The 11551-nt window shown below is 45.8% G+C and overlaps 1 protein-coding gene across 1 annotated transcript in view; it reads right to left on the reverse strand.

Annotated features, from left to right (window-relative positions):
- IRAG1 (inositol 1,4,5-triphosphate receptor associated 1) overlaps positions 1-7419 on the reverse strand; it is a 126433-nt gene extending 119014 nt beyond the window's left edge. Inside the window, 1 exon segment of the mRNA XM_044258830.1 lies at positions 7273-7419. Coding sequence (XP_044114765.1) covers positions 7273-7339 — 67 coding nt within the window. The 5' untranslated portion in view covers positions 7340-7419.
- Positions 7420-11551: the final 4132 nt, after the last annotated feature.

Below are 11551 nucleotides of genomic sequence, written 5' to 3' on the forward strand. Positions count from 1 at the left end.
AAATGCAAATCAAACCCACAATGAAACATCACCTCACACCTGTCAGAACGCCTAAAATAAAAAACTCAAGAAGAAAGTGTTGGTGAGGATGTGGAACAAAAGGAACCCTCAAGCACTGTTGGTGGGAGTGCATGAGGTAGAACATGTGGAGGTTCTTCAAAGAAATAAAAACAATTACCATATGATCCACAACTGGGTATTTACCCAAAAACACTAATCCGAAGAGATATATGCACCCCTATGTTTATACCAACATTATTTATAATAGCCAAATTATAGAAGCAGTTCAAGTGTCCATCAACTGATAAATATGATGTGATATACCTATGTATAAAGAAATATAACTCAGCCATAAAAGAGAATGAAATATTACCATTTACAACAACATGTATGGATCTAGAGAGAATAATGCCAAGTGAAATAAGTCATTCAGAGAAAGACAAATATCATAGGGTTTTACTCATATATGGAATTTAAGAAACAAAACAACGAAAAGAGGAAAAAAGGGACAAACCAAGAAAGAGATTCTTAACTATAGAGGACAAACTTGTGGTTATAAGAGGTGAGGAAGGTAGAAGGATGGGTGGGGTGTACACCTGAAATTAAAACAACACTATATGTTAAACTGGAATTGGGTTTTTAAAATAATAATAATAATAATAAAGAAAGCCTGCTTGCCTGCCAGTATAAGTCCCATTCTCCAATACCAGCCTTATCCATCATAAAGGAGATGTTAGATTGACTTCTCCACGAAACCTACAGCTTAAGTGAAGGAATAAGTTGCTTTCATTGGACCTCCTTAGAGAACCCACCAAATGCCAATGACAGTCATCTAGAGAATAAGTCCACTACTGTCCTTGGGGCATTAATGGAGGTGAGGATAGGACTCAGAATTACGGGCAAAGCCTCACCCCATACAGAAATCTCCCTGATGGAATCTCTGAAAGAGGACAGACAGAGGCTAGCTACAATAATAGCTAATGTTTATTGGCTGCTAAGAACAGACTCTGGCTAAGGAATTTGACCCTGTAAATCACCATCATTATCTCCATCTCACAGAAGAAGAAACTGAAGCTCTGCGAGATTAGGTACAGCCAAGATAGACAGATGGCCCATGGTGGAGCCACACGGTTACTCCAGGGGCCACACGTCCCACCAGAACACAGTGCTGCCTCTAGCTCAAGATGACATCTCCCACAATGATAATCAGGGTAGGTGTGGTTGACACCTCCTGTCTGGGGGCCAGCACTCTTGACCACACGTGTTTAAGCAACAATAAGTGTGTCTTCAGGCTTCCTCTCCCGATGCCTTGGGCTTCTGGAAATACCTCCCAGTTAGCCAGTCAGTGGCAGCACCCCATGTGGTCCTGTGTGTCTCTTTCCAGGGCAGCCGCCATGCCCTCTGCCCTGCATGCCAGCCTCTCTGAGCAGTGTATGATCTCGTCCCCCACGTCCTGCATTCACTAGTGCCGCTGCTCATAGAATCCTGATTTCCTCCATGCCAGTGTTTCCTAAACTTGGGACACCCGCATAACACCATCACATTTTTTGCCATGTCCATGTGCCACCTAAATGTTGATTGGTTTAACATTTTTTAATTTGCCTTAGCAATGAGCTAGAAAACCAGGGTTAAGTCCCAACTCTGCTGTTTCCCAGCTTTGTGTTACTGGACAAGTGCCTTGCGCTCTCTGTGCCTCAGTTTCCTAATCTGTATAACAGGGATGATCAGAGCAACTACTTCAGCCAGTTGCCATGTGGACGAAATGAGGTACTGCCAGTAAGGCCTGATCACAGCACCCAGCACAAAGTAAGTCTCAGAAAGTGTCAGCTACCCTTGTCTTTACATTTATCCAAAAAGGAAACTTTCTATCCCTACCATAAATGGACAACTCTGTCCCACTTATATCACAAAGAGAAGAGTTATAAAAGCAAAGTGAAAACACTTACTAAATACTGGTTATTGCCTGACAAAGTTTCCAGGCCCAAGGCTTGCACTCACTTTGTCAGGAAAGGGAGACACGCCTGGGTATGAAAGATGTTGAAGGCACACTCGGTTCAAGCCAGGGTGAACATCTTGTCCTGAGTGGCCTCAGACTTCTGGTTTTAGTGCTGAGAGTCCTATAAGCCCCCTCATTCCCAGGCTACCTCAGATCTAGGCTTTCTTCTTCATGCAAAGACTAAAAATAACTGACAAGGGAATAACATTCTTGTGATGTGAGTACGTGTGTTTAGGGCTGAGTCAGTACCCCACTTACTATCATCTTGCGGAATAAGCCCCACCGTGGGCCCCACCGCACAAGCCCGCCTCTGAGGGCTGAGTTTCCAAACTACATACATGTACAGAAAAGCCATCATGTGTGCGCAACTGGGACTGTCCCCCAAGGAAAACCATATTTGTACATGCCCAACAAGAGGAACCATGAGCCGTGGCACAGCTAAAATTACTCTGTATTATACAACCATCAAAATATCATGTTTTGAAGTATCTTTAATGAGAGGGAAAAGTGATCATGATAAAATTTCTGGTTTAAAAAAAATAGTCAGACCAAGATGTCCTCAGTAAGTGGGTGGGTAAATAAACTGTAGTACATAAAGACAGCAGGGTATTATCCGCTGCTGAAAAGAAATGAGTTATCAAGCCATGAAAAGACATGCAGGAGACTCAAATCATGTTGCTAAGTGAAAGACGCCTGTCTGAAAAGGCCACATACTGTGTGGTTCCAACTATCTGACATTCTCGAAAAGGCCACACTATGGAGAGAGTAAAAAGATCGGTGGTTGCTAGGAGTTAGGGTTGGAAGGAAGGGTGCGTAGCTGGAGCACAGGGGATCTCTAGGGCAGTGAAACTACGCTGCATGATACGAAAAGGCTGGATACATGTCCTAATACATTTGCTTGAACCCAGAGAATGAACAACAAGAGTGAAACCAATGGTAAACTGTAGACTTGGGCTCATAATGATGTGTCAGTGTAGGTTTGCCCATTGTAACAAATGAACCACTCTAGTAGGGGGTGTTGCTAATGGGGAAGGCTGTGCATATGCGAAGCAGGGGGTATGTGGGAAATCTCTGTACCTTCCTTCCAGCTGTGAACCTAAAACTGCCCTGGAAGAACTAAGTCTTAAGAAAAAAGTTTTTTAAAAGATTTTTATTTATTTATTTGACAGACAGAGATCACAAGTAGGCCAAGAGGCAGGCAGAGAGAAGGGAGTGGGGGGAAGCAGGCTCCCTGCTGAGCAGAGAGCCTGATGCAGGGCTAGATCCCAGGATCCTGAGATCATGACCCAAGCCAAAGGCAGAGGCTTTGACCCACTGAGCCACGCAGGCGCCCCAAGTCTTAAAAATTTTTAAAGCAGGACACCTGGATGGCTCAGTCAGTTAAGTATCTGCCTTTACCTCGGGTCATGATTCCAGAGCCCTGGGATTGAGCCTCACGTTGTCAGGCTCCCTGCTCAGTGGGGAGTCTGCTTCTCCCTTTCCCTCTGCCCCTCCCCCCACCCGACCCCTGCTTGTGTGCATGTGCTCTCTCAAATAAATAAATAAAATCTCTAAAAAAATGTTTAAAACAGACTACAAAACCACACATAGTAAGACCTTAGTTTTTTAAAATACAGAGAAAGATAAAGAAAGAAATACACTGTAATATTAACAATATTTGGGGTGCCTGGGTGGCTCAGTTGGTTGAGCATCTGCCTTCAGCTCGGGTCATGATCCTGAGGTCTAGAGATCAAGTCCTGTATCAGGCTCCCTGCTCAGTGGGGAACCTGCTTCTCCTTCTCCCACTCCCCCTGCTTGTGCTCTCTCTCTGTCAAATAAATGGGTAAAATCTTTAAAAAGCAAAAAACAAAACCCAATATTTATCTCTGTGTGGCAGGATTCTGGAGGGATTTTTTATTTCTTCATATTTACTTCTGTATTTCTTATTTATATCTATTTCTATATTTTCTAAGAAATTTTAGCACAGAACATATATTACTTTCATTACCAGAAAAAGAAGTTGAATAAAAATTATACATCTAAAAAGTACTAGGAAGAAAGTAACCAGAACTGATTAACCCCAGCCTTTGAAAATTGTTTTTTACAATTGTGGCGCACTGAGGGGGAGGTTTTCTGGCTGACTGGCTATCACCTCCTTTCCTTCTCCTCTGGAGAAGACCCTTGCAGAGAAGGCGGGGCTTGTCCAAGGTCACAGGTTTCTGCTGCCTCTGCATCCCATCCGGTGAGGCTGCCCCTGAGCTGTCCCCTGAACCTCAGGCTCTGACCTCCAGAGTCTATAAGGAAAACACAATATCCCTTTCCCCCTTTTCTTGATTTTTCCATCATTTGGACTGTGGCACCCAATAACTTCCCCAAGACACATGTTACAAACTAGAGGCAGGATGGCATCTAACACAGGAAGTCCCTGCTTTGGACCCAAACAGCCCGAGCTGAATCCCTGCTCACCACCTTCTAGCTACACTAGAAGGCTCTGGAATCATGACCTGAGTCATGGGCACACCGCTATACCTCTTTCCACAACAGCAGCCTCCTCACTATCACAAGGATTAAGTGAAATAACAATCTAGCAGGACATCAAGTAGGACTCAATTTCTATCAGTTTTTACATTTACTACACAAGAACTCTTTCTCTATCTCCCTTCCCCTGATTCAAAGAACTCCCCAAGTGGCACGGGCAAAATCTCTCCTCTACCACCCATCTAGGTCTCTGCTTCTCCTTGGTCAAGACCCCTCAGATGACAGCTGAGTCATAGAGAGAACGGCTGAGAGCCAGCCCAGTGGCCCCATGGGGGCTTCCCGGAAGAGGTGGCAAGGTTGGGGGAGGTAGCTAACTTGAGACCCCAATTGGCCAGGCTAAAAGAATCTGATCATCAGGCATATACACAATAAGCCAGGGCCCCATTTAACTGCAGCACACTGTATGAGCATCACGTCCATCCCTTCGTAAGGAAAACGAATTGATCCTGAACCCTCAGCACCACCCAGCATCACTCTGGATGTGGGACACACAGTGGAGAATGAGACAAGGTCTCTGCCCTCACAGGGCTCAGTCTCCACTCCTGCTGGAGGTGTGAGCGGCATCCATCCACCTTCATTACCAAGACTGGGGGAAGAGGCAGGGCCATTTGAGGAGCTGAGAACCATACATGTAGTTCAGCCCATCAGGCCAGGCATTCAGCTTCCTGTCACAGAGACTCAGAACCCTCAGCCTGAAGCTAGGAGCCCACTGGTTAAGACTCCCCACCCCCAGAAATCAGTGCCAATAAGAAGGCATTAATAATCCTCACCCAAGATACTAACTTCCCTGCTCTGTGGCTGGGGGTGGCTGGGTGACCTTGGACAAGCCATGTAACATGCCCTAGTCCTAGTGTCATCCCTGTAAAACTGAGTAAAAATACCACCCTGATGGCACTACTGAGGAGGGCACAAGAAATCCCACACGGAAAGCCTTAGACAGAGCATCGGAAGACAGTCGTTGCTTCCCCGCTGCCCCCTAAGATGTGGCACCAACTGGAGAAAAACAGAGCATGGTAGTTAGGAACAGAGCCTGCAGAGACAGGTGCCTGGGGTCACCTCTCACCAGCTGTGTGACATCTCTATACTAAAACATCCCCATCTACAAGATGAGGACAGTAACAATAATTCCTACCCTAGAGGGTGTTGGATGCTGAATTACTATATGGGAAGTGCTTGGAACAGGGTTCGATGCACATCAAGAATGGTATCTTTGTTTGTTTGTTTGTTTGTTTCCTTCTTCCAGAAAATATGTTTATGGGATCACTGATCATGCTGGAGCAATTAGCACCTCTTTATATCTCCCAGATGACCTTTGAGAGTATGCAGGAATGTCCCACTTACTAGAAACATAAAGAAATGTGCATTAGATGTGAATATAGTCACCTCCAACACAGACACACACACACACACACACACACACACACCCACCACTGTATCAAGGATAACCAAACATGACGATGACAACTGTATTGTCCATTTGGTCAGATATCACCGGAAATGGGAGTACCCTCTCACTCATAGCTATGCTAACTAGGCCGTTAGAGTCAGACCTGGGTTCGAGTCCTAGAACGGCTCTTCCTTAGTGGTCTGACCTTTGGCAAGTCATTTAAACTGTATTTCTTCTCCAGAAAAGTACTGGGTGAGGTTGCAGGGGAGTTAACCCCACCTGTGTCACCAGCATGTCATTGCCCCTGGTGGGGATGATGGAGCCCTTAGCAGACTCTGACTCCCTAGTGCTTCCAGCCAGAACAGTCCTGGGAAGTTTCCTCCTTTCCCCTGCTGGAGATCCAGCTCGGACAAGCCTGTGGGCTGCTTTACTCCCCACACCCAGCAACTCCCAAAGAGCAGTCTGAGAGAGTTAAGAGTACACCAGCTGCCAAGCTCTGGGGGGAAGAAGTACTGGCCAGGGTTCCCAGACCCTACACTCTGTTGACTCGAACTGCAGAGCATCTCCAGGCTTTCACAAATATTTCCTGGGCAGGAGGGAGCAAGATATCTAGGCCCTTCTCTGCTTTCTGTCTGCTGGCCTTTCCTTTGGAGAAAGCCAGCCTGAGTGCCGTTTATAGTACGAGAGCTTTGACACTGAGCTTCCTGAGGTGAGCAGGGCTAGGGGCACAGTTTGGGCACAGGTACCCCCTCCATGGAGGAGGGAAGGGGCACAGGGGGCAAAGCTGGACGCAGAAAGAGAGATGGAGACAGAGATGAAAACAGACCAGAACACAGGACAGGAAGAGCAGGGACAGAAACAGGGGCAGGATCAAGGATAGAGACAGGGCTGGGCCTGCACAGGGTCCTAAGTGGACAGGACTGTGGCACAGGGTTGGGGGAGCAGACAGAGGGAGACACAAGTAAGCACAGAGCAGAGCTGGGCAAGGGGTAGCCGGCAGTGGGAGGGAAGCCCTGCCGGGGGGGCTTACATAAGCTGGGGACCCTCTATTCCCCAGAGGGGCCTACGGGAAATCTGGGGGTGGGCTCTCCAGTCAGAACCCACATTTTCACCCTAGCCTGTGCATGCTTTCCAACAGCAGCAGACAGAGCACGGTTTAATTAAGTTAGGACTGGCAAGATTCACTTCTTATTTAAAAATCATGACAGCAACAGTAAAAATATTCAGCTGAAATGGCACCCAACAAAGCCAACTCCCCTGAAAGTTAAAGTCAAGCGCCCCCATCCCAGCACCCTGTACCTTTAAGGAGGAGAAGGGTTCCCTTGCGTCCCAGCTGAAGAGCAGGTTATTCTTAGATTTAGCAATGACTTACCTAAAACTGAGTTATTCCCCTTTCCTCCTCTGGCCAGCCTCTCTTCACTCTGGGGAGCTTTTACCATTTAAGGTCAATGTTACATCTGGCTCTGGAGCTCCGAGCTGAGAAGCCTCTGGCTGCTGAGCTGCGGCCACCGCCTCCTCCTAGAGGGGCTGGGACTTAGAGCCCGGAGCTCCTCAGGGAGCCCCCTCTGGCCCCACTCAGGGGGCTGACAGCAGGGGAAGCTAACCAGGCTGGCCCCAGAGCTTAGGGCAGGCTGAGCCTGTGAGTCAGGAGCTTGCCCCCAGTGCCTCTTACAGGCACCCACACAGTGGATGGCAGTGCCCATGGGCAGCCCGTGCTGCTGGGCACTGTCCTGGCCAGACAGGGACCAAAGAAACTGCGGATCTGCCTCCCAGCCTGGAATCCCCAGCAAGCATGTGAGGCTGGACAAGACCCTGGCCCCAAGCCAGGAGAAACTGGGAACACTTCCTGTCCCAGGGATTCATGGGCGGGGGCTGCTCCCACCTTAAACCCTTGGGATTACCAGAGCGAAGGGCCTAGGAGGTTCAGCTAATCCCAGACCTGGCAGCAGCCCCAGTGGCTTCAGTCCCTGCTCCTGCGCTCAGCAGTCCTGTGGTCTTTGCATTGTGGAGTTCCAGTCTCCTCATCTCCAAGACAGAGATAACAGCGATAACACCTAACTCAAAGAGTTGCAGGAAGGCTAAAGAAGACCATAGTGAAGCCTTAGCATAGTGCCAGCATCTCATCGAGTTGATTGGCACAAATTCATTTCCTGCCCCTGCCCAGACGCAGGCAAGGACAGGCTGTCTCCCTCCTGGAAGTCCACACGCTGACCCTGCTTGCTCCTCACCCACCTTGGGTGCAGTGCCCACCTTGGGCCAAAGTCACAGAGCTCCAGATTCTGTGCAAGTCACATGGAGGCTCCAGCCGTCTTCTGAAGCTGGAGGCAGGTCAGAGAAGCCCTGGGTAGGTTGCCAGATAAAATAAAAGACACCACTTAAATACGAATTTCAGATAAATGACACATAACTTTTGGGGCACCTGGGTGGCTCAGATGGTTAAGCATCTGCCTTCGGCTCAGGTCATGATCTCAGGGTCCTGGGATCGAGCCTCATAGTTGGGCTCCCAACTCAGCAGGGAGTCTGTTTCTCCTTCTCCCTCTGCCTCTCCCCCTGCTTACGTGTGCGCGCTCTCTCTCTCTCAAATGAATTAAAAAACCCTTTAAAAAATACATAACTTTTGTATTTATACATAACTTTTTAAATTCATAACTTTATGTATTTAAAAAATACATAACTTTTGTAATGTAAGTACATCCCAAATATTATACAGGACACATTTATTTCATATATATATATAAATAAATATATAAAAATCATTTCAGGTAAGATATATATATCTTATTATATAATTATATATATAATATTATAAGATATATATCTTATAATGTTAATTGAACTATACATCATCTATTTTCATTTGCTAAATCTGGCAACTCCAGCCCTAGACCATCTTTCGCCACCCCAGAAATCATCTACCAGTTCTGAGAGTTATAGGGATTGGTGCTTCAAAGCCTGTGCCCTCAAGCCTGCCTGGTGACCACTGCCTGGCTGTATACAGTCCTATTCCCAGCTCCTGGCCATGGGTCAGCCATCCCAGCCATGGCAGGCTTTCTCCAACAAACCTGACACCCTGGGCCTCAATCTTAACCCAAACCATAGGCATCTAGTCCTGGTCTCCCTGGTTATTATGAGAAATATTCCATGAGAATAGAGTTTGTGCTGTTACACCCTTAAAAATAGTATTTTTGTAGATAGAACCAGAAGAGACTGAACCACGTACTAGTTCTGCTTTCCCTCATGTGTCTACACCTATCCATTTGCTGGGTATAGGCTCCCACTAACAAAGATACATCGTGGTAACTACTAAAATTTCAGGTATAGGAACTAGAAGGAATTTAGCAAACTGTTTAGTACTACTTCTCTAACTTCACTCTGTGTGTGAGAATCCCCAAGCATGAAGTTCCTTGAACCCCTCTTCCAAAAGTTCTAATTCCATGGACCTACAGTGGAAATGCAAGAATCTGCATTTTAATTAAGGCCCTCAGGTGATTCTTATGCAGTTGGTCCAAAGACCCCACTTTGGGGAATGATGCTCCAAGGGTTGATCTTGTGAATCTAGCAGGAGTTAATCCAGAGATGAACTAGAAACTTAGGCTGAAAAGGAATGGAAGGCATTGGGTACACATGAGGGTGTGTGTGGGACCGAAGTGTGGGTGTGTATACAAACCATACATTGAGCCCCTGCTATATTCCAACCTCTACATTAGATACTCTACACAAAAGTATGTATGTACCCTCACAAGTGCCCTAAGAAATAGGATTATTGTACCTTTCCTTCCAAAAGGAAATTGAGACATGAAGAGGTGAAACCACTTGACTGACATTCCACAGCTGGGAAATGGTAGAATTAAGGGGTGAACTTAGGTCGGTTGGCCCTAAAACTCTTCCCGCCTCAGCAGGGTGTCTTAAACTAGGGTTCATGGAAAGCCCTCCAGAGTTTCTGAGCCAACTGAAATTGTATGTGAAACACTGTATGGTTTTGTTTCTCTTGGATCCAGGTCTGTAGCTTTCACCAGTCTCACAAAGGAGACACCAAATAAAGTTTAAAATCACTGCATTAATACAAGCATTTCATAAAACATATTACTGGTGGGTATGTGATATGGAACAAGCTCTATAGAAGACAGTTTAGCCTTCTCAAGATGATAAGACTCGGGATCTTTGACCCAATTCCAACTCTATGAATTTATTCTACAAACACACTCTCACACTTGGGAAGTGACAAATAAACAAGATTATTCATTACTGCTTTGTCTTTAAAAGCAATAGGATTGGAAACAACATGAATGTTCATCAATGGGGGGACCATAAAAGATGGTGTGGTACAGGGGCACCTGGGTGGCTCAGTTGGTTAAGCATCTGACTCTTTATTTCAGTTCAGGTCATGATCTCAGGGTCGCAAAATCAAGTCCCACATCTGGCTCCATGCTGGGCATGGAGCTTACTAAAGATTCTCTCTCTCCCTCTCCCTTTATCTCTCCCCTCCCTCTCTCTAAAAAAAAAAAAAGATGATGTGGTACAGCCATAACAGACGATAAGAAAGCTCTTTGTACAGTGATATAAAAAGCCTCCAAGATATGGTTAAGTGGGAAAGTAAAATAACAGAACAATTTATAAATATACACATGCACAGACTTAAGTTCACACACACAGGTTCACAAGTACATGTGTATATGTATATGTGCACACAATCTCAGGAAAATTAGCACAAGAAACAAATAACAATAGTTGTCAATGGGGAGGGAAACGGAGTGCCTGGGAGAGAGAGTATCCACTGTAAGCCTCATTTATACATTCAAAACTTTGAATCATATGAATAAATAATATGTTGACATTCAAAAACAATAATGAAATAAAAGCATTGCTATGAACAGGATTTAATCAATTCATCTTTCAGCACTGCTTCCTCTAAGTGTCAAAGAGTATTGACAAAAGCCTAACTAACAGCTATTTTTGTTGCTTTTATTTTTTATTTTGGAATAATTACAGACACACAGGAAGTTGCAAAAATAGTACAAAAGGTCCCATGTATCCTTTACCCAGCTTCCTCCAGTGGTGACATCTTGGACGGCTGTTACACAATATGAAAACCTGGAAGGTGGCACTGGTGTGTTACTATTGACTCAAGTACAAATCTTATTCTAAAGGCTATTTTTAAAATATAGCCTTTTCACAACTCATAAATTCATTTAAAAATGTCTGTTGAGCACCTTTAGTGTGCCAGACCCACACTAGGGACACTTCAGACCCATCCCTGGGTAGGAACACCTCAAACCCATCCCTCCCTCATGGGGTGTAGACTAGGGAAGGTGACCCCCTTGCTCAAGTGAGAATAATATCACAGAAACCCAGGAGCGAGCAGTACACAGGGAGTACTGACCAAACCTCTAAAAAAGGAACTGTGTCCCTTGCTGTCCTGGTCATGGAGCTTCACAGCTTGCCTGAAAGCTGACTTTTAATCCTTAAAAGAGCATGAGCAATTACTCCGGCTATTTTTATCCTCGTTCCTGGAGCCACACAGGGATTTGGCCTCACTCTACCAAAGTCTTCAGCTCATCACTCATTCCCATCAGGGACAATCATGTGTCCTCAGCATAAAAGCAGTGGCCCAGCAGAGGCACACTGGCACACAGCTGGGGGAAGCTCTCCCA

This window comes from Neovison vison, chromosome 7 (assembly GCF_020171115.1).
Source record: "Neovison vison isolate M4711 chromosome 7, ASM_NN_V1, whole genome shotgun sequence".
Taxonomy (NCBI): domain Eukaryota; kingdom Metazoa; phylum Chordata; class Mammalia; order Carnivora; family Mustelidae; genus Neogale; species Neogale vison.